Raw genomic sequence first — 19486 nt, 5'->3', positions numbered from 1 at the left:
TAGTAATAGTTTCTTTGATGTTGTTTTTGTTATAAAAACACAGCATGTTGATAATAGAAAATTGAGAAGCTTCAGGAAAATTAAAAGAAATAAGATAATTTTAATCTGACCATCCCGAGATAACGGTGATTAATATTTCTACTATTTTTGCTCCTTGGTTTTTGTTGGATATAAAATCCCATGATTTAAATTTAGGCCTCTAGTTTTTTCCCTCAATTTTTTGCTGTCAAATACATTGCTATGTCTGTCACATTTGAGCACGGCTCTGATTTTATCAAGTTAAATTTCATAAATGGGTTTATAGGACCTTAGGGTATGAATATTCTGGTGTAACAAATTACGAAATTGTCTTTCAGAAAGAACAAACTGATTTATTTATTTATTTATTTATTTATGAATGATTGGACCAATTTATACTCTAATACTTTGTGAGAGCACCAATTTTTCCATATCCTAATTAAGACAGCATACCATTTTTAATAAAAATTTGTGGAGAAAATGATTCTTTTGGTTAAAGTTATCATTTCCTTGGTTACTATAGAGTTGAATATCTTCCCACATTTTGGCCATTTTTACTTATTTTGTGAGTTGTCTGTTATTGTTTTTTGTCTATTTTAATTAGGAGATGCTTATTCTTTTTTTGGAGCCCTTTATGGGAAGGGTATCAACCTAGTGACACAAGCAAATATTTTTGCAAGTCTTATTACCTGTTATGGTTTGTTTTAATTTATGGATATATTAAAAACTAGATAATCACGTTTATCAACTCTGTTTCTTTTCTTCCTTTGCCTTCTCCATCCTAAGAATAAAATTTTCTTCTCTTTTCTGTTATGGTTCTATTTTTATGTTATCTGTCAAATTTTTTAATGGTGTCAAATTATTTTCTGTAATCTGTCAAATTTTTTAATGGTGTGAGGCAATGCTTGAATCCAATCTAACCCACATCTCCACCCCCATTGAAAAATTTGTCTGCAATTTTTAATAACTATTACTGCATAAAAACTCAGTATGAGATCTGTAAGTTATAGCTTTTTGTTAACATTGTCATAGCAGAGATATTTTTATTTACAGCCAGCATTTATTATACAGAAAGAAAAAGATTTATATTTTGCTTCAAAAACTATTTCAAAAGGATGGGATACAAAAAAAAACACACAAAAAATTATCATTCAGAGATGTCTGTGTTAGCATTTTGATTTTTATCTCTTTAAAATACAATTTAGCATGTAGCTGATTACTTTAAATCGAGTTTTGGATCCTGCTTTTTAAAAAAAATCAGCATCCTAACATGTTCTCATGTCATAATTGTTTATAAATAGTCACGTTTACTGAGTATACATATTTTCCATGATTTTCAGTTTTTGGATAGTTAAATGATTGCAATGGGGAAAGTTTTTACTTATGTTAAATGCTTGCATTTTAGGTATCTCTTAAGGATAGGTCCCCGGAAATGAAATTTCTTTCGTTAAAGTGAGTTTTCTGTGGTTAACTTGTTTCAAGTAAATTTTTTTTCTACAATTTACTTAACACTATTTGGAAAAAGAGTGTTTTTCTCATTATTTTATTTGTATTATCTCCATTTTGCATCTTCCTGCTAATTTGAAAAGGAAAAATTGCATTAATCTTACTTTTGAGGAGGATACTTTTTTGCAAATGTTAATCTCCTTTTGTGCTAGTATACAGGTGAACTGACCTTCTAATCTGTTCAACACATAGTAGCCCCTCTTACAGCAGTAACCCTCTTTGTGGAATGATTTCCCTCAGTTCTTCACTCATGCATTTCAAATGGTAGTTAATTTTTTCCAATGTGATTTTACTCTGTTCCTGGCTACTTATTGCCTAGCTTTTTGCCAGAGCTGGCAGAATCTGCAGTCGTCCATGTTTCTGAGCTCGGTGATTGGACTCAAGTGGTCATGATCCAAAGTGGGAAATACTGGAAGCTTTTTCCTTTCTGGTAGCAAAGGGAAGTTGTGTATCTTCCCCAACTGCATGTCTCTTGCCTATGGAAGAAGATGGACAGACAGAAAAGCAAATATATTAGAGAGTGTGTATATAAAAGTTCTAACAAGTTTCAGTTCCTTAGTTTATTCGAGCGGTATTGACGCTTGCCTTCTCTAGACTTCATTATTTAGCTGTTTTGATTCTGGAGATACGCATGCATTATTTTAATAAAGTCCTGCCTTAATGTAATACAAACTCAGTATAAAATTGTATTTATCCGTTTGTAGAACACCATGCTTATAAGCACTGTGCCAGGTGATAGTTATAAAGTTGAGAGTAGAATAGCTTTTGTCACAAGCAGTTCCAACTCAGTTTGGAAAATGGGCATGTAGGGGATTATTAGAGTCAGGAAAGAAATATTTCTAGAGGATGACCTCGTTGATTTGGGCTCTGAAGGCTGAAGAAGCAGTTGCAAAGCAGATGGTACGTGTACCTCTGTTTGTCTCTACTTGACACGTGGAATCATTAGTTACTTCCAGAGTTTGGACTTTTTCCTCATTTTTCTATGTCACTTGGAACTTTGATAATAAGTAGTAGGTGTTCAGCAAATATTTGGGTGGGGTAGAAATAAGGAGATTTATTTCCTTGGCATTTCTAAGCACAGAAATGTGACTTCTTTTGCTGAAATGGTCATGAAAAGACGATTAAAGTGAAGGAAAGTTGAACTAAGGCTTGGTTTAAATGGGCTGTGTAACAAGGGGGCTAGATTATGCTCTAGTGACAGACAGCTCCTAAATATTCATATAACAGTGTAGCCACTAGGAAATGTGTCCATACATTGGATCAGCTGGAGGCTCTCTGCTCCATGTCTGAATGTTTAGGTAGTCAGGTAACATTACTTGTGACAAGATAAAACCGTGAATTGCCCTCGTGCTCTCTAAGGCTTCCCCCAGAAGTGATTCATTTCCACTCACATTCCCTTGACCAGAGGAAGTTACATGGCTGCATGTAACTTCCAAGTGGTTCAGCAGATACCATTCTACCATGTTTCTGGAAAGAGGAGAAATAGAATATTTGTAAACAGCACATTATAGCTACCACAGGCTATTTAAACATCATTTTTTAATTCTTACTGCCATATCTACAACAGTCTGTTTGTTTCCCTAAATTTTACTTAGTACAACATAGCCATAGATATGATGTGTTCTCTTCATTTTACTTGCTTAACCAGTATGGTAGCCTTTTTTTATATTTCTTTTTTTTTGTGTTCTTTCTCTTTTTTTATCCTGACCTTTGCTCAGATGGAAGGTCAAGTGTCATCATCTTTTGGAGGAGAAGAATGTTAAGGGGAGACATGCTGTGATGTGAAAAGACCGTCATTGTTTTTTAGGACTAAATTGAAATCATTTTTAAAAACAATTTATTCTAGGGTTGGCCAGGTAATTTGGGTCTGGCTCCTTTCGTCAGTGGTGAATCTTAGCTGCAGAACCATGGGTACATACACTCTTCTACTTTTCGCACTGCTTTGGTAATGAATGCTGAGAAGGTTAGCCTGTCCCATCAGGCCTTGCAGCTGGAAGGCGAGATTTACATAGTGTTGTGTTAAATAGTGGCATGGTTGCCTTGGTCTAAGGAGGAACAGAGGTTACTTTTTTCTAGTTGGAAGTTATGTACATTGGATTTTTAATAGTACCGTATTAAGTTCTCTATTGGACCAACAAAGTCATATTTTACATCTTACAATTTTCTTTGCAGTATATATTTCTTGCTTTAATCATCAAGTGTGAAATTTTTTCCAAAAGTCACATCATAAGCATGTCAGCTGCATAAATTATTTAATATCCTTAACTGATGATTTCCTCTGATTCTTACGTCCCTCAGGATTGAGGGAATCTGATGTTCACACCACTTTTTACAAGTGTTCTCTCAGACTCAGAATGCTTTCCTAGAAGAACATCAGTGTGACTTAAAAAATGAATGCGTATACAAATGCTGCTTCAGTAATTGAACAGCGAGTTTTAGCATCACATATGGAAGGCTGTTTTCTTATGTAATACAGAAAGCAAAAGGAAGCAGGAGGACTCCTTTTTCAAAGATGAAAAGAAAACATGTTTCCTTCCATTTTTCTCATATATACCATCTCTAAAGCCTTAAGGCATTTATTTTTACCTGTTTGCAATTAGGGGCAGAACTATCAGCATGGATAGGAAAAATTTACTAATCATAGATGCAGGCCTTTTGCTTTGACCACTGAACCCCTAGATTAGCTGTGGTGTTTCAGGTTTAGGGAGTTGGAGTGCTTGGACTCAATCTTACTTTTCCTGCCTAGGAGCTGTGTGATTTTGGGCAAGCCTCACTTTCTAAATATTTAAAATGGAAGCATATTCATGCCTTGGGTGTCTTTGAGGATTAAATTGGATAATGTATTTAAAGAATTGGTATAATGCTTATCCCATAATCACACCTTGTAAAGTATTTATTCTGTGGTCATCTCAGTTTTTACCCAGGTATTTATAAAAGCCAATGTAGTTCATGAAATTCTCAGTACTGCATCACTAATGTGTTGCTAATCACTAATTTACTTTTAACTTTCTTGGTGTTTGTACTCATTACCAAACTACCTTATTTGTGAAATGTGGGAGTGAAAGTAAATTGAGCTGTATAAAATTCACATGGCTTTGATTACATTCAATCCCTCTGCCTTTTTACACAATAACGTATGTGCTGTAGTTTACTCACCCATTCTTAATATACCCATATCATTGAACATATATAATTTTTCCCCCTTTTTTTTGGTGTAGCATGAACGGCAGAAGTTTATTAGTAAAAGAAAGTACACTCCCAGACATGGAGCTGGCTGACCAGAGAACGAACATATACAATTTTTGCTTTTGGCTAACTACTTCTAACCCTGTCAATCTGTTATTACAAACTGTTATTAAGGACAAAAATCGAGATCCTTCCACGAGGCATTTAGGCCCTAACCTGTCCTTTCAACCATGTTTCCTAATGTACCTGTACTCAGGGAAATTCTTATCATTTACCGGGTACCAATAGGGTTTCATAATTTCCTGTTTCTACCTTTGTCTATATTCTGCTTTTGACTGGAATGCTCTTTTTCCTCAGTTTTTCATCCTTCAGGGTGTGGTTCAAATTCCATGTGGTCTATAAAGCTTGTATTTTTCTGCTAGAAGTTAATTTCTCCTTTTGTTGGGAGAAATTAACCTGGTAGATCACTTTGTTTTATGAGACTCTGACCTCTTTGAGGACAGGGACGAGACTGTGTGTCATTCATATTTATATGCCCTGCCATGACTTGCTAATATTTGAGTTGGCAAACCTGACATATCTGTTGAAACGAGTAGCTTGGTACAGTCGTTCTTGATGCTCGCACTCTATAATGTATATCATATAATGTAATATCTTTAGTATGATGCCCCTTTAGTGTCTTGAATTAAGAAATACATAAACTGCCGGCCCAAGCTGTTTAAAATCATCAACATAATGTATGAGAATTTTACAAAGGTAAAAATAAACAAGCAATTGTAAAACAATTGATAACAAAATAACTATCTCAGGGAAATTCTTGGGTACATTGATACAAGATGACATTATATTCAGATGCTTGCATCTGTATTTCAGTTTATTGAATGTGACAACCACAACAACAGACTTAAATGCCATAAGCAGCATTTTCATTGTGGACTTTTTCAAAATGATGCATGACTGTTAGTAAAGCTATAAAAAACAAATGCAATCTTTTGTTGATTCCCAAGCATTGCTGGAAAATTTAACATAAGAATCATGTAAAACAAATCTGAGAAATTATAAGCCCATTTTTCACCTATGTCACGGCCAGATTTCAAGTTTTTCATAAGGTCTCCATATATTACCAGCACTAAAGTAACAGTTTTTCATTGTGTCTGACTGTTCTGTGCGTTGCATGAAGTCTCCTACCTCTAGTTCACACCTGCTAAATGCTAATAACACTCTTGTTCCCCAACATAATGTTTTCAAAATGCTCCCTAGAGGAGGAACCACTGATGTTTAAAAACACTGCTTTGTAAGATAAACAAGGAGTTCTTTAAACTACACAATCATTTGGTCTAGCATTTTGCCATAACTAAACATAGGAACATTGGTCAGACTAATCAGCTTCAGTTTTGTGATCAAAATAGAAAAACAAAAAACAGTTCATTTTGTAGAGAACATTAGTTTTTTGTTTAAAGTGGATCAAATGAACTTGCCACCTTAATTATTGAAAGTCAGTGGCTTATTTATAACATGGATTTTATAGTGTTACAAGCAAAGGATTTAGTTTTTGGAAGACAAAACTATAATGTAATAATTTCATGCTTTTTAAAATAAAATACAAAAGCATAAAAATGTGTATATCTGTTTACACATAAACTCGAAGATGTAATTAAGCCCCAGATCATTTATATTTGGTAATATGTACATGTATTTGAGTTGTGAATATGTCTGGCATAGAAATTAATTTTAAACAAAATTGAAGACCTGTAATATAAGGAAGTAACTAGCTAATGTAACCCATTTTGCTCATTTTGCCTAATATTAAGATAAGAATGTGTTCTTTGATACAAGGTTTTGGCCTCTTAGATATCTTTTGGACTAGAGATGGTTTTTAATACTTTGAACTACCAAGGATTTTACTAAATAACCTGTAAAAGTAAATTAAAGTATTTAAAAGGGGCAGTCACTATGATTTGTGCAAAGGTGAACCATAGGCATTTGAGACTTGCTTTCAAGTTAATCTTGAAAACATACAACCCAGAGCTGATTATAGTCTGTTCTTTTGCAACGTGGGTTTCTTTAATGTGAGTTGGCCCACATACATTTGAAAAATAGGAAAATGATTTCAATATAACATGGAAGTAGCATTGGTTCCCAGGCAGTTTTCCTTACATTGTTAATATAGGAACTGAAATGGGTATAGAGCTTTCAATTAAAGAAGATTTGGTAATCTATGAAGATTTTATGAAAAATCTGAAAATCTTGCAGAAATGATTTAAACAAATCATGTAGTGCAGGATAGCTAGTTCAGTGGTTTCCAGAACCACTACACTCTGTACTGTGTTAAACATTTTCAGGAAGCTCAAAACCATTTACTCCTGTTTTTATAAAGAAAGAAAATGTCAAAATGGAAAGTCTCCCCTTGAAGTGTATTTTTAATTTTGTTGAAGCTGGTCTTCAAACCTTTTTAAAAGTTTACACTTACAGGAGAAAGTACAAAAAATAAGACTCCAAAGAGTGGACCAACTGTGATTATTGGTGCAAATGATAGTGGAGATTTAATCTTTTATTAAAATTGATGATGTTTTTGTTAGGACTCCCCTTAGAAAAATAATAGGTTTGAGCACTCTGTCCCCAGTCTTATTTTCACCATTAGCCCAGTTATTTTTAGTGGGTGATTTTGCACAACATGAGTTTATTTCAGGAACACCCTTACATGATATAGAAGCTCCTGAATCACCTACACCCACACCTACACCCATACCCATCCACCCCACCCACCTGTCCTTGGGCTGTAATTTACTAAATGGGCTCATTCTGGTGCTACCTAAGAGTTTGTCATGAATTTTACTGTGCTGCGTTTGCAAATTTGATTTATAGTGAATATAAATTTTGATGGATCTTAAACAGTTACGCTTTTTAATAAAAACTGATGTTGAGAATTAAGGTTTGATAAATGAGGGAGTTGGTAAACTAAAAGGAGGCATCAAGGTTCATTTAGTGCTGAATACTGTGATATTCCAATTGGCTATTCTAGATCGGGCATTATTTTATGGAGGTTTATAGCAGTCTGAGCATTAATAATTTATAAATGGGTATAATAAAATAGAGCTCCACTTGGGGACACTCCACATTGTTACTTTAAGGTCTCATCTGGTTGCCTATTTCTCTTGTGGTAAGCCAAGGGTTGGAAAACTGTGACCCAAGGGACAGATTCAGCCTACTGCCTGTTCTTGTACATAAAAGTTTGATTGGATCATAGCCATGCAGATTTATGTATGTAGTTTGTACCTGTTTTTTGACACATGATATTGCTCACAAAGCTGAAAGTACTTACTACCCTTTACAGAAAATGTGTTAAGACCATGCTAAACAACAGGCAGAAGGAGAGTAATAATCAGTATTTTACAGTATTTTACAAATATATTTTTAACCAGTCCTCGGTGAGAATATGACACTTAAAATAATTTCAGGAAAGGTATAATCAGATCACTGGACATTATTGGACTTAAGCCACTTTTGTGAACCTCAGTTTCTAAGATGATTGGATAGTTACTTTTTTTGGTAAATTCTTTAGTTCATTGAAGGTGTTTGGAAGGCCATGGAAAAAATTCAGGAGTAGGTTTGGATGGGTATAAAGTTAGATGTATTTTAAGGCCAGAGAACAGTGTCTTTGGGTTAAAAAGAGAGGCGGACTGCTACCTCTACAGTGGAACCAATGTTAGGTTGATGCCGATCAATTTCTGTTGACAAAAGAAAATGAATATTAATTACTACTGAGATTTATTGGGGATGTATTATGACTTTTTTTTAGGATTGACATTTGAATATGTAACTGAATATTATCACAAAGCTGCCTAGCTTTGAATGGATAAAGTTGTTTTAAGTGTGATTTTTAAAATTAGAATCAATATATTAAGGATTATTTTAAATTTTATAATTGAAGCAGAAATTGTGATTCCATTAAAAATTGATCTATAGCAAACTTTATGAAATTAAGACTGTAGAGAACCTGAATGACATAATTTATAAATATCATTTCAGGATATTACCATATTTTGCTGTGTATAATGTGCTTCCATGTATAATGTGCACCCATGTTTTTGGCCCAAACTTTCAAGGAAAAAAATCTTTCATTTTAATTTTTTTTTAAAACTTTTATTTATGTAAGTGTGTTTTTCCAGAACCCATCAGCTCCAAGTCAAGTAGTTGTTTTCACTCTAGTTGTGGAGGGTGCAGCTCACAGTACCCCGTATGGGGATCAAACTGGCAACCTTGTTAAGAGCACCAACTGAGCTAACCGGCCGCCCCCATTTTAATTTAATTCAAATTTTTGTTTGTTTATATTTAGGCACTTTTTTTGTATTATAAAGGAATTTTAGCATTTACTTTTTAATGTATTGTGGTACAAGAAATTTTATGGAACAAATAATTACAAAACACAAGACCAGATAAAAGGTATTATAAGAAATTCTATGTACCGGTAACAAATTTACAGTATTTACACATCATAGAAGGCCAAGAACTCTTTGTTGTTGTAAGTTCTTCATAAGTGCAACAAAAACTATTACCGTATTCCAAGGTATTATTTTGCACGTGGATATCGTTATTGATTTCTAGAGTTACACTTTTAGCTCATAAGCATATGTAAAAGAATTAAAAACATTTTTATAGATACGGAATTAGTACTACCCATGCATAATGCACATTCTTATTTTTCCCTCACAAATTTGGGCAAAAAAGTGCACATTATACATGGCAAAATATGGTAAATTGTATACCCTGAAAACGGAAACATTACACCTTTTAAAATAACTATGAAATGATTTAAAATTTTTTCTCAGTCTTATTTCTTCAAACATGGGTAGAACTTAGGTATGTTTACTAGACATGTAATATGAACAAAAACAAGTCCTAGAAGTTAAATCTCTTTACTAAGAAACTCATGTGATACAGCAAAATTTTAGTCTGTAGTGGAAGACCAGGAAAAATAAAAATGAAATAACAGTGTATAAAAATCTTTCAAGGTTTCATTTGGCTACACCCAGAGAAGATACATACCTTGAAGAAAAACATATTCAGTACTAAAGTGAAGACTAAGACACTTGAAAGACTAACCAAGGGTTTTTTAGTAGTTGATCTGTTTTTGTAAGTCTTTAGAAAGTGATTCTGTTGTAGATTAGAACCTTAAATAAAAATGAAATAAAAATGGTATTACAGATCCAAGAAGTTTTTTTTTTCATTGAGAATCTAATTTCATATCTTCTTTCAAGAATCCAGTATTGAATTCTGGAAAAATGGAAGAAAAAATAAAGATACTGAGACAAGAAACCTTAGATCATCTTTTTAAAGAGATGTGGAACTTGTATGATACGTTAAGAACTATATGGCATCCTTACAGATTCAATTAGAATTTTCGTGTGAGGTTTATAGCGACTTATTTCTAAGTTACTTTGAGATGGTGTTCAGAATGAAAACCTTAATTTTTTTTTAAACAAAGTAATCAGCTTTGGTATTAATGAAACTTGCTTATTCTCATTAGAATATGCTTTTATGACATTTACATGATTTACATGGATGTAGGCTGTGAATTACATAAAGTGCATCTGCTAATAATATTACTATCTCACCTCTGTTAACACTAGCCTTTCTGGGTACATATCAGTCAGTGCATGCTTCCTTTGCTTATGTAAATCTTGTGTCCCTCAAACTTGCTCGTAGAACAGTGCTGACAAGGATTTGATTTATTATAAATATAACCCAGCCATGTATCAATGATAGAATCTTCTGAATCTGTTTAGAATATTTTGTTGTAAATTCTTTATCTCTTTCTCTTTAGGACTTGGGTTTTCGTGTACTTTATTGATTAGTGCTTTAAATTCTTAGCAAATACCACTATTGATTTCATGTTAAGCTTATTTACTATTTAGTGCTTTAATGATTTTTCTGTGTAAAATCAGTTTGAGAATTGATTTCATTTGCCTCTGCATTTACTGTGCTAACCTGAATTACAATGTACAGATTGGGCATCAGTATCATTGTAGGGATCACAAATTGCAATTTCTGTAAACTTGAAGCTATAATAGTCACATTGTCTATTAAAAGTAGTTTTTAGATCTAAAGTCCAGATTTGTGTTTTGCAAAAATTGAGCATATTTGAATGTCTACAGTAAAATCGCTGAAAAATTCATTATTGCTTAAGCAACTATTAGGTTGGTGCAAGGGTAATTGCAGTTTAAAACGTTAATAATTGAACAAAACGCAATTACTTTTGCACCAACCTAATGATGTTACTATGCAATTATGACAACTGGTAATAAAACATCTTAACCGCGGTATTGAGGGAGTTCTGAGAGGCAGTTTGTTTTGCCAGATTATTTGATAGAATAATAATTATAGAAATATTTGGGAAAAGGGTAGGGTCAATAATGAATTGGGAGGCTTTTTTAAAAAATGAAAAAATATTTCACTTTCAGTATTGTATTTGCATCTCACTTTCCTGATAGATTTCTGTTTTGATTTTCTGCTGACAGGTCACATTTAGGGCAGGCAAAACATAAGGGATATAGCCCTCCTGAGAGTAGAAAATCTAATTCTAAGGCACCCAAAGTGCAGTCTAATACTACTGAACTGTCAAGGGGACACCTTTCTAAAAGGTAAATCTTCACATTGCTTATTTTCAAGGCAGAATTATTTGCATATGAATCATTGCATAATATTAAAATTTATCAGGTTAACCCAGTGTTATGATGTGTGTTTTCATTATTCTGTGTAACTTTTTGCATTAATAGTTCATTAGCTGTGCAGTGATGTCGGTGCAACATGCCCTAGACTTTTTTTTTTTTTGTGCTTAGAGAGCTGTGAGGTTCCCCTTTTGCTTAACAAACCATTGCAGGCATCCAAAGTGCCGTTTTACTTTCTTTTTTTGTTTGTTTAGTTTTTAGTTTTTAATTGTCAGAGCGAGAGGTCAGTGATTTCTTAAGATCTAATTGGTAGGAGTCTTTGGAAAGGAATGTAACTGTAAAGATTTAATGATAATACAATACAAAAATTTCTAACCCTCATTTTGAAAGCAATTTAATGCTTCTTTAAGCTTGAACGAAGTTGTTTGTAAATAGAGCATCAACCTTTTAGTTTCAACTGATTCTGAACTACTAAGCATTCTTTTTCTTGTAATCTTAGTTCTTATTTTGTTATTAGCAGTGTTAGTGTCAGTAATCTTTGGGCTAAAGAATTAACCTGATCTTTTAATATTTTACCATCCAGAGTCACATCTGCTTTTTTGGCCCCCTACTTTGAACCATTTGAAAAGCTATGTTTACTTAGTAGTGGACTTATCAGGGAAACTTGTACTTTATTATTTTTTTTAAAGCACTTTCACAGCTTAGAGAAGTTAAATAAGTGTTATATGACAGTTTTAACGATGGCAGGCTGATATTAACTCCCTTTTTATCTAACCTCTTAGAAGCTGCAGTTCATCATCTGCTGTCATAGTCCCACAACCAGAGGATCCCGACAGAGCCAATCCTTCAGAAAGGCAGAAGACGGGGCAGGTGCCTAAGAAAGACAATTCTCGAGGAGTGAAACGCAGTGCTAGTCCAGACTACAACAGGACCAATTCTCCTAGCTCTGCAAAAAAACCCAAAGCACTTCAGCATACTGAATCTCCCTCAGAAGCAAATAAACCACACAGTAAGTCAAAGAAGAGACATTTAGACCAGGAGCAACAACTGAAATCTGCACAATCGCCATCAACAAGCAAGGCTCATACCAGAAAGAGTGGGGCCACTGGTAGTTCCCGGAGTCAGAAAAGAAAGAGGACAGAGAGTTCTTGTATAAAGAGTGGTTCTGTGTCTGAATCAACGGGTGCTGAAGAGAGATCTGCAAAACCTACCAAGCTGGCTTCAAAATCAGCCGCCTCGGCCAAAGCTGGGTGTAGCGCCATCACCGATTCTTCTTCTGCTGCCTCTACTTCCTCCTCGTCTTCTGCTGTAGCCTCGGCCTCCTCCACTGTTCCACCAGGTGCCAGGGTGAAACAAGGGAAAGACCAGAACAAAGCCAGGCGTTCCCGTTCAGCCTCCAGCCCCAGCCCCAGAAGAAGTAGCAGGGAAAAGGAACAGAGTAAAACTGGTGGCTCTTCAAAATTTGATTGGGCTGCGCGTTTCAGCCCTAAAGTTAGCCTTCCTAAAACAAAACTGTCTCTTCCAGGGTCTTCTAAGTCAGAGACATCAAAACCTGGACCTTCTGGATTACAGGCCAAATTAGCAAGTAAGTTTATGGAAAGATCATTTTTTTCCTTTAAATTAGTTTCTCTTGGTTTGTCAAAAGTGATCGTGTTCAAGGTAGTCAGACCCCCTCCGCCTTCCCCCCAGTCTGGGGCAGCCTTAAATTTATTAATTTATCTGTATCTATGTAACAGCACATAATTGATACCACGTTTAGTTTTATGGAGACAGATAAGGAATGCTGTCTTATTAATAAACCACCACGTTTTAGTATCTGTGTTCTCCTTTGTTGTTGCATCATATGCTAATTATTTTCTAATATCAGGGTTGGACCTCAAGTTGGATTTTCTTCTATAACCAGATACAAATTTATTCTAGTTATGAGTTGCTCTTGACCAAGGTTGGAGATCAAATGTTCTTTTTGCTATACATTCTTGATGTATGGAAACACTGAGCTAAGTTATTAGAATCAATGTACTTTAGTATAATTAAACCTTATTCACATGTAATATTTTATGGTCTTTAAGGAGTTTACTCTGAAGATGAATACCTCTTATGTTCCATGCACTGGGGCTTTGGGTCCTAGGTAAATGGGAAAGAATATTGCCCTCTTGAAGCTTGTAGTAGAGTAGAAAGAACTAACGTTTGAGATTAGTACATTCATGTAAAGAATTAAACCAGGTGGGAGAAAAGGGGTCTTGAGGCACATTCTTCCTCTCTTTTTTCCAAAAGACTGCTTTGGGAAGCTGGGTGTTCATTTCATTAGAACTGATGAACCTTTTCAATTATGCAGTTGCTGTGATGCTAAAGTGTTTCTTTTTTCTGTTTTGAGAAACCTAAACAGAAATTTTTAGGCATTTCATTTCTATAATATTTAACCAGAAGTTTGATTTTGACCATCTTTTCTGCTTTTGAGCCCTCATAGAAAATTTCAGGTTCACATTTTGATAGAACTACAACTTTTTCTTGGTTTAGCAGATTTTATATAGTGTCTACTACTCTTCTTGGAGTTTAGCGAATGTTGAATCAGCCTAACCTAATATTGAATTAGAGCTAATTGTTATCTGTTTAGTTTTTTTTTTTTAAACTTTAAGTGTGTTTCTCCAGAACCCATCAGCTCCAAGTCAAGTAGTTGTCTCAGTCTAGTTGTGGAGGGCGCAGCTCACAGTGGCCCATGTGACGGATGAACCAGCAACCTTGTTAAGAGCACTGCGCTCCAACCAACTGAATTAACTGGCCGCCCCAGCTCTGTTTAGTTTAACCCTGCAATCTGTAACTACTTTCAGTTGATTCAGTATTAACTAAACTTTGACAAGAATGCTAGTAGACACTAAATAAAATCTTACGTATAACCTATATGGTGGAGTTATTGTGAAGGTAATGTCTTTTAGATTGTAGAATTTTGTTCTATTTGGTATTTTATATATGTAGTATAAAATGTTTTCAATTTGAAGATACTGGTATTAGTTTTAAGATTTAGTGTCTTGAAGTCAAAAGAAAATAAAAGGCTTGTTTAAAAAGGTACAGCCAAGTTAAATATTGGTCCTGCCAAGGTTTTCTTGACAATTGGAGTTACCTGCCTCCACTTTTATTCCTCTTACTCTTTTTGCTTTCAAGTGAAGTGGAAGCGTGTATGCGTGTGTGCATGCGTGCCCATTGTCTGTAGCAGCTGTGTGAACTCCACAGGCAATGGTCCAGGTTTAGTTTGTAGCATGCTCCTTGCCTTTCTGCCTTCTGCTCTGAGTCATTTGAAGAGCTCATTTTTTTCAGCTCTATTTCTAGGCGAGTCCAGGACCAGGTGATAGCAGATTGTTCTTGAGTGTCATGTCCTCAACTCTTCTCAGAGACAAGCTTTCTATTTTTAGAGAGAACTCTCTTAACATGATTTTTAAAAGAAAGCCGGAGCCTACCAGGGGACTCTCAGTGGGTTTTCTTTGGTTGTGAAGTTGCCCTCAATGAGGAACTTCTGAGAGTTTTGATGTTTCCTTGTGCCATAATTAAACCAGTCTAAATATTCTATCAAACTCCGCATGTGGTCACAAACTCACTTATTAGTTTCAAGTCTGTGTGTGTTCTATGGTCACTAATACTGCTTTTCCATTTTCACTGCCATGGTCCTAGTTAGTTCTAAGCTCATTATAGTCTAAGCTGTTGAAATAAGAGAAGGGAATCAGTATTTGTTTAGCATCTTATAAGTGCCAGGCATTTTACATATGCAGTCAAGTTTAATTTTCAAAAAAAGAAAAAATTGTGCTTGATGATAGTTATTAAGGAAATTTATTCCGAGGAGGTGAAATAACTTGTCTGAGTAACATCTCATAAGTGGCAGAGGTAGGATTCAAAGGTGGTAGAATGTGTGGCTTTGAAACCATTGCTTTCTTTGCTGTGCCACTTATTTTTCACCTATGTTAGTTCACTGTGTATTCCTGTTGTAATATCTTTGGATCTCCTCTGGGATGTTAAGATCCCATAGGAGACAAGGTTTTATATGATTCTTCTTTACTCATATTAATCGATTCATCCTTAGGAATGAATGTTCTGTGAACCAGGGATTTATATCATCCCATTCATTACATACTTACTTTTCAAATAAGTGAAAAGCATTTCAAAACAATAATAAGAGATATTTAAAGTGCCTGACACAAGTGCCTGACAACTTGTAAATACATGGATCATCTCATTTACTCCTCAGTAGACCTGTGTGGCAGGTACTGCTGGTCCTACTTTCCAGGCAAGGAAACTCAGGGTCAGTCGTCAAATTACCTGTCCAAGGTCACAGAACTAAAAAGTAATAGCGCCAAGAGTCAAACCTAGGCCATTTGATTCAGAAATCACTTGCGAGAATAGAACTCAAAGGAATTGAGTAGGTTGGGGAGCTAAATATAGGAAGGCTTCCTGAAGTCAAAAGGGCAAGGTGAATTTTAGGCATGATTAAGTATATCACTTCAGGAAAGAGTTGATGTAACAAGCAATACTGCAAGAGAATTGGCAGTACTTGGTAATTTTATGTAAGAATATAGGTGCAAAATGAGGTATTGTAGGGGACTTGCTGGATTTCAAGTAATGGTTTTTTGGGGAGAGAGAGCTCTTAACTATAGAGCTAAAAAAATTGGATTTGAATCCTATTTCTGCCATTTTATCAGTTGGTGACTATGGGAAAGTTTGCAATCTTTTCATTATAAAATGGTCATAATAGTTATTTGGAGAATAAATAAATATGTGAGGAGGTTTGGCATAGTGCTTAGTAAAGGGATGCATTACTAAATTTAGGGCGCACAACTGAAGGGTGAGTATTTTAAGACAGAAAACATTCAGAGCAGTGTTACCAGTTTAAAGAGTAGCTATCCTTAGATTTGGAAGACCCTGATTTAAAGTTATTTCCTGATAGTTTTGTGTGATTGGGCAAATCATTAGCAACCGAATCCCTAATATTACTTGCAGAATGTTAATACTCATTCTTGGGAAGCATGAATGAAAGAATGAATATATGTGAAAACAGCTTTGTAAAATTAAAGTACTATATAAACATTATGGTGAATTGAGAGTTCCCATATATTTGAAGGGTTTTTGTATGCATCATGAATTGTGTTATATGTGTGTGTGTGCGTGTGTATGTATATATATTAACCCAGGGGGCAGAATTAGATTCAGTGGATAGAAGTTGAGAAGCGGATTTCTGATTAGTATATCTCAGGGAAACAAAATCCGTAAAGTGTCTAAAAAATGGAGAATGCTTTGTGACATAGAAAGCGTGCCAAATTGGGGAGATGATTTGTTTTCTTCAAATTTTAAGTTCTCTCTGAACCTGTTATTAGAATGTGATGTTTCCTCAGGTAAAGGCTCATTCTAAGGTATGCTTGGTCAGTAAAGCTTCATGGTCAAGCAAATTTTTTCCAAATTGTAGGAATAACTACTACATGGTGCTTTGTGAAACCCATTTCCTCGTGACCAAATGTTACTCAGGAAGATTCGGGATACGTATGAACATGGGGAAAGCTGTGAGAAATCTTATGGTGACTTCTGCATAACTCAGTATTTTATAAATTTATTGAGCACCTCTTATCTTGGTTAGGTAGCAGTGGTCCCTGGAGCTCACTTGGGGAAATGATAGGACATTTAGTTAGGACACTTAAGCAAGAAGACCTTTTCTGGTGTGCTGCTGCTTCGGCAACTGTTTTAATGGCGGAGGAACAAGTTCCTGGTTGAGGAACGGGCTGGCAGGAAAACTAGTGCAACAGCTACTTTTTTGATGGCCTTCCTGAAGCCTTGTGGCTTGCCAGCTGCAGCTCATCAGAATAGCTCTAGGACAAAGGTCACCCTGTATCAATTGGCAGAAGTCTTGAGAGTACCCCAGAAAGGATAGTGTTATATGACAATTTTTAATATGCATTAGGAAATTATTCTTGCTGTGAGTTGTTTAAGCTAAGTACATAGACATTCTTATTTAGCATAAATGTAAAACCAGTGGGGAAATGTAGTAATACAAATGATTTAAAAAATATTTTTATAATATTTTAAATATAATATTTAAAGATACTTTTATAATTCATTTGGTTTCAAAATATATTTTACTAATCTACATTTTTAAATTAAGCCAATTTTGAAATAATTTGACTATTTAAAAGTATGTACTGTCTGAATAGTAGAAGGTTACGGATGACATAGAAATGTAAGAAACAGTTTGTGACCAAATCGGGGTAATTATGGAACTTATTTATAGAAAAATTTAAAGGTATTATATTTCCAGTCTGATGTGTCTATTTGTAGATCTAGTTTCTTCATTATTTAAAGTGGACATTATGTGCACATTATTAATAACATAGCAGTAGTTGCCACTTATTTCCAGCTTGAGTTTCAAATTCTTCTGGTGACTTCCATGCAGCCTGTGGCCATTATTAGAATTAGACAAGAATCAGGCAGATGCTGAGTTCTGGAAAGGTAATTCTGCCTAGGTTAGGACTCTCTCTTTCCACCAGCCCGTGACATGATTCTTTGCACTTCTAGCGTGGAGGGAGGAACTAAGAACGAGTTGAATAGGAGAAAAGAACTTGGTGAAACTCTTGGTTTCACGTTGTTGGATCTTGTCGGGTCATCCTTAGTGAGGGTATAAAATCGAATTATCTTTTAGCCTTGTGAGGTGTTGGGTGAGGAGCTTAAAGAGAAGAGGATTGAGCATTAAAAATTTTCTATAAGGCAGCTGTTAAAATAATTTAAACTTAAAACTTTAATAGTTCTAATATGTACCTGCTTTGAAAGATTACCAACAGTGATTCCTAACATAGTTGTGGCTTTAAAAAAATACTAAATTTTAAAAAGTGGGTTGCCGAATTTTTAAAAAAGGTTAAATGGAAACAGGTATCACTGGCTTCTTGAAAGCTTTCTTTTACATTGTGAAATTTAAACAACCATGGTGTGTATTTTTGTATGCCAGGTTAGAATAAGAGTTAATTTAGTCAAATTACATTTTACTAAACTTTACCTGTAAGTTAGGGAAAACTGCATGCTGCTCTTTTATATTTGAACTTTGTAATATTTTTGACCCTTGATTATAATATATTATTTTAAAAAGGATAATCCAGAAAAGACCAAAACATGCAAAGAAGAAAAATATAAAATAAGTTCATCCCATCACTGAGGACTACCTCTTTCCTTGTGTGTATATCCTGCTAAAAAGTTTTCCTTATATTTATCAATGTTTAATTGCAGGTTAAAGTCAAGTTATTTGAGATTTATTATTAGAAGCAGTCCCCTTACCACATTGCCTGTCTTCTGCAGAGCTGATTATTTTGGTATTTATTTTAGCGTCTCTCAGTTGTGTGCTCAGTTGTCTACTTGTTGATATTTTTCAGTGTGAGTACTATTGCATGCCCTTTATGGAAGATTTACACCAACCCTTCACCCACCAAACTCATACTGTACATGTTTCTCATTTTCCTGGTCATGCTCAAAGCTCAACGTTTTTATGGTTACATAAATGCTATTTACAGTCATGTAGGAGCTTTTCCTTTCTTACACATTTTCCACCCTGAATTTAACATTTTGTAGTTGTTTGCTTACTCTTCTGTGAACCCATCACTCACCTCCAGACTCTACTAATTGTCTGAATCTCAGAATCTTTTCTCAAGCTGTTCACATGCATCTGTTTCCAGTTTTCTGAAGAAAGGAGGATGCTGGATGGCTGCTCTTTTATGGCTGGTTACATTGCGTTTAGCCTCTCGATTTTCTTCAGTCTTTCCTGTTTTCTGATTCCGTATCATTCTTGGTTTAGTCGTATTTTGATGGAACATATCTTCTACTTGCTATCTAAGAAAAAGTGCTTGAGATTTTAAAATGCTTTTTAATTGTTTTTAGATTTTGAATGTCTGAAAATATATAACCTTGATACTTGTTTGATGGATTGGATATAGAGTTCTGGCTTGGAAATAATTTTCCTTCAGAATTTTGAAGAATTACATTATCTTTTAGCTTTTGATGCTGCAAACATTCTGATTCCTGATCTGTTATATATATAATCTGTTTTTCTGGAAGTGCATATCTTTACCTCATTTATTTATTAACCATTTTTT

General features: G+C 34.7%; 1 protein-coding gene across 28 annotated transcripts in view; it reads left to right on the top strand.

Moving 5' to 3' along the window:
• Nucleotides 1-19486, top strand: part of TRIP12 (thyroid hormone receptor interactor 12) — a 137903-nt gene that overhangs the window by 42299 nt on the left and 76118 nt on the right. For 11 of the 28 annotated variants that reach the window (XM_074314508.1, XM_074314545.1, XM_074314534.1 and 8 more), the window contains exons 3-4: nt 11229-11351; nt 12161-12963. In XM_074314508.1, the coding sequence (XP_074170609.1) occupies nt 11229-11351; nt 12161-12963 (926 nt within the window). The remainder of the gene's footprint in view (nt 1-11228; nt 11352-12160; nt 12964-19486) is intronic. The other 17 variants (XM_074314592.1, XM_074314570.1, XM_074314562.1 and 14 more) reach the window with 5 other exon arrangements.

This window comes from Rhinolophus sinicus, linkage group LG01 (assembly GCF_036562045.2).
Source record: "Rhinolophus sinicus isolate RSC01 linkage group LG01, ASM3656204v1, whole genome shotgun sequence".
Classification (NCBI taxonomy): domain Eukaryota; kingdom Metazoa; phylum Chordata; class Mammalia; order Chiroptera; family Rhinolophidae; genus Rhinolophus; species Rhinolophus sinicus.
The sequence above is the reverse complement of the archived record's forward strand: the minus strand, read 5'-3'. Positions and strand labels throughout refer to the sequence as shown.